Source organism: Osmia lignaria, chromosome 14 (assembly GCF_051020975.1).
Source record: "Osmia lignaria lignaria isolate PbOS001 chromosome 14, iyOsmLign1, whole genome shotgun sequence".
In the NCBI taxonomy this organism is placed as follows: domain Eukaryota; kingdom Metazoa; phylum Arthropoda; class Insecta; order Hymenoptera; family Megachilidae; genus Osmia; species Osmia lignaria.
Genome location: NC_135045.1, coordinates 13,884,391 through 13,888,271, shown reverse-complemented (window position 1 = coordinate 13,888,271; position 3,881 = coordinate 13,884,391). Strand labels below are relative to the sequence as shown.

Sequence of the window (3,881 nt, the reverse complement as noted above, 5' to 3'; positions counted from 1 at the left end):
GGCCAATGCCCTTTATTGGCCTCCATATATCACCTATCGGGGAGCCTTTTACTCGTACGTTTTTGTCATAAAATCATAAAATACTAAAGGAGTGTCCCTCCGTCCTCCAATAAGATACTTAAAACCATAAAATCTATATGTTTCATTTATAAAGAAGGTAAATGGTCAATTTTTTTTAAATCAAACATTGTCAATTAGTAATAATAATAAAAACTTATCAAAAGGCTTAACCCTCAGGAGTCTACAGTTCCACAAGTAAGATCAACTTGCTCTGCAGTACCCAAATTTTTCTATATACAGGGGGTCTCAAAAGACCGGTCTAAAGGTAGTGGGGATGAACACACCGCTATTACTAGAGCATATTATGAGGTGAGTAGAAATTAGCTAATATAAATAAATAATTAAAACAGACAAACATACAGGTTTTTTCATAGTATACATAATTATATAAATAATCGGAGAATAGATTGTGCACATCCATTCATCATTATTTTCATGCTTTCAATGTTTTATTTAACCTCTACCCCTTCTTCTTCTTCTTCTTCTTCTTCTTCTTCTTCTTGTTGTTCCTTCTCTTGCTCTTTTCCTCTCATAATCTTCTTTCTCCCTCAAGGTCGCGGTTATGTATGCTATTACAAAACTTCTCGTAGCTTCTTCTTTGAGGAATTTCATGAAACTACCTTTGTTAAACTCTGCGTGTAGGAGGGAGCACAACTGTGCCCTTTCTCTGCTCCATCTACTACACTCAAATAGAAAGTGTTCTGGGTTATCCTCACATCCTGGGCAAAACCAGCAGTCAGCTCCGTTTTGACCGCCTTTTTTTATTTTCTTGAGAAAGGTTCCAAAGCACCCATGGCCCGTCAGCACCTGGGTCAGGTGGAAATTAAGAAGACTGGGCCCCCAGGCGCGCCACTCCTTTATTACCGGGATCAGACTATTAGTCCATCTTCCTTTATCTGAATTTTCCCATTTATGCTGCCATCTTTCCATCGTGATGGCGCGTGTACTTTCTTTGATTCTCCCTGTACTCTCGCCGTCTTTGTCCTGTTCTTCCTCTTTTTTGTTGTATATCTCCTCCCTTTCACGGATAATTAACTCTATCGGGATCTCCCCCGTTATAACACATAACGAATCGGCAGACACCGTCCTATACGCGTGTGCGACTCTTAGTAACGCAGTACGTTGCGTGCTACGGAGGATACCTGCATTACCCTTGCTCTCGGGTCTCTTAGCCCAGATTGGAGCCGCGTAGAGAACAACCGACTCTACCACTTTGTAATATAATTTGCGGGCCACATTCCCTGCCCCGTTTATGTTTGGCATGAGCTGTGCCAATGTGTTTGCGTATTTTAGGGCCTTATTACAGGCAGTTATAATGTGCATTTTAAATATTCTGCTCATCTCGAACGTGACCCCCAAGTATTTAGCTTCTCGCGCTGTCTTAATTTGTTGTTCCCCACACTTTATTTTCAGGCCCCCTGCCACTTTTCTGCCTGTAAGCAGGATGGCTTCTGTTTTGTGGTGTGCGAGGCTAAGCCCCTCCTTCTCGTACCACGCCCCCATTTGTCTAATTGTAGACTCGGCCACTAATGTCATCCTAGCTAGATTTTTGTCAATTATGATGACACCTATGTCATCAGCATATCCAACTAGGTGCACGTCCCTTCTTGTACTAATCCTCAGGAGGTCGTCATACACCAGGTTCCATAAAAGAGGGCCGATGACCGACCCCTGAGGAACGCCCCCAAACACCTGGTACCTGCAGTCAGTGTCCTTACTCTTGTATATAATCCATCTGTCCTGCAGGTAACTACGTACTATGTTAATTAGCATTTCCGGGAAGCCTCTCTGTCGCATATTTCTTACAATACTGCTCCACCTGATGGTGTTGAACGCGTTTTTCACGTCCAACAGCACCAGGAGGCAGTGTCTTCTAACTTTCCTGGCCTTATCGCAATGCGACATCACCATTTTCATGGCATCCAAGGTTGACCTGCCCTTCCGAAAGCCAAATTGGTTTGGTGCAAAATCCTCATCTTTTAGTGCCTGCAGTAGTTTCTCCTTTACTACATGCTCAAAGATTTTAGCTATGCATGATATGATCGTGAGAGGCCTATAGGCCCTTTCAGCACCGGTGGTCGCCTTCCCCTTAGGCAGTAACACCAACCTACCGGTCTTCCATGCTGCTGGCCAATACCCTCGGGTGTAACAGGTATTAAAAATGCATGCCAACCATCTTGATGCTTTTAGGCCTAGCTCCTTTGCCACCGCTGAGGTAACCCCATCTGGACCGGGGGCCTTCTTCGAGGACATCTTGGACGCAATCTCCTGGACCTCCTCCTGGGTGATGACTTCTTTTTTTCTAGGTACGTATTCTTCCTCTTTTTTCTTTTGTATAGGTACTTTCATTTTCCTGGTCACTTACGTTCTCCGGATTTAATATAAATAGCTTTTTAACTACTTCGTCCACTTCCTTTTCATTTAGGACATCCGGTCTTGTTGTCTTGTTTTTTATAGTTCTGGTGACCAGTTTATATGGTCTGCCCCATATATCGGCGTCAACTTCTTTTAGCAATGTGGCCCAGCTATCTCTCTTGAATTTCCGTATTACCAGGTTCAATTCTGATTTGCATCTTTTAAATTCCTTCCATGATATTTCAATGGTATCATGGTCGGTCCTAGCCTTGTCTCGAGTATATTTTCTCCTAGCTCTGTTCGCTGCCGCCCTTTTTTCTGCAATCTCATTATTCCACCACGGTACTGGTGTGCGGTTATTTTTGCTTAGACCTGTATATCGGGTGTGTTTGTTTACCATTTTATTTATATCATCCACGAACCTATCCACCTCCAAGGTAGTGTCGGTACGCGCTATTTTATCGTAGTTTTCATCACCGTATTTATTGAGGAAGGTTTTTACAAAGTTTTTCTCATCCAACACTCCTTTCTTTAGTTCGAAAGGGGAGGTACCACCCACTACTGTTTGCTTCATATGATATGCATGAAGAAGGTACCTATGGTCCGAGGCCGAATAATCTCCTATGACCACCGAGTCATGTAGGTCCTGTAGGGCTAGTTTATTGCAGATCATTATGTCAATTTTTGATCCACTGCCGCGGTCACATGTGGCACCTCCTTTCGTGACGGTGGGAAGGAGATCTACCGAGTTGCAGAATTGGAACAGTATCCTACCCCTACTGCACCATTTATCTGAACCCCAGAGTGGGGATCTAGAGTTAAAGTCCCCCATAACGATGATGCCTTGGTTGCTCTTTAGAGTTTTAATCGACTTAGCCAACGAGACTAGCATCGCTTCAAACTCATTTGTATGCACGTTAGGTGATGCATACACACTTATAATAAACAAGTCGTTATAATTATGACAAAACCATTTTCGCTAACTATGAGGGATATTTCTCTCCCGTCGATAGGGTTCTGAAACTGCCACTACGTCGACATCGTATTTGTTTGTGGTCGCCGTCAGTAAATCGCGGGCAGTTCTGCAGTGATTTAAATTTATTTGCAAAATGTTAATTTTGCCTTTTGTTTTTCATGGCCTCCTTGTATTTCTGACACTTGACTGATGCCGCTACGTGTCTAACCATCTCTTCAGGCAGATTACCTGCAACGCACAGCCTGCACTTAGGTTCTTTAGTGCATTCGCGCATTTGGTGGCCCTGGTTACCGCATTTCCTGCAGTACAGAAAATTAAGTTTCCTACTATTCATGTTCTATGATATTTTTTGATCAGATGCGAAGTTTTCGAGATATATCGAGATATTTAAAAGTTCCGAAGCCGCACCAACATAATAAAGATACAGAAACACCGTGGCCCCGTTCTTTGAGATAACTCTGCACTACTGCGAGCTGCAAATGCCATTTCC

General features: G+C 43.1%; 1 protein-coding gene across 1 annotated transcript; it reads right to left on the bottom strand.

Moving 5' to 3' along the window:
- Nucleotides 1-2,362: 2,362 nt before the first annotated feature.
- Nucleotides 2,363-3,307, bottom strand: LOC143306052 (uncharacterized). Its single transcript, XM_076692003.1, has one exon. The coding sequence runs from the start codon at nucleotides 3,305-3,307 to the stop codon at nucleotides 2,363-2,365; it is 945 nt and encodes a 314-aa protein (XP_076548118.1).
- Nucleotides 3,308-3,881: the final 574 nt, after the last annotated feature.

Bases quoted from the DNA above. Each gene is read 5' to 3' on its own strand.
- LOC143306052 (XM_076692003.1), bottom strand. From the start codon at position 3,307: ATGCTAGTCTCGTTGGCTAAGTCGATTAAAACTCTAAAGAGCAACCAA.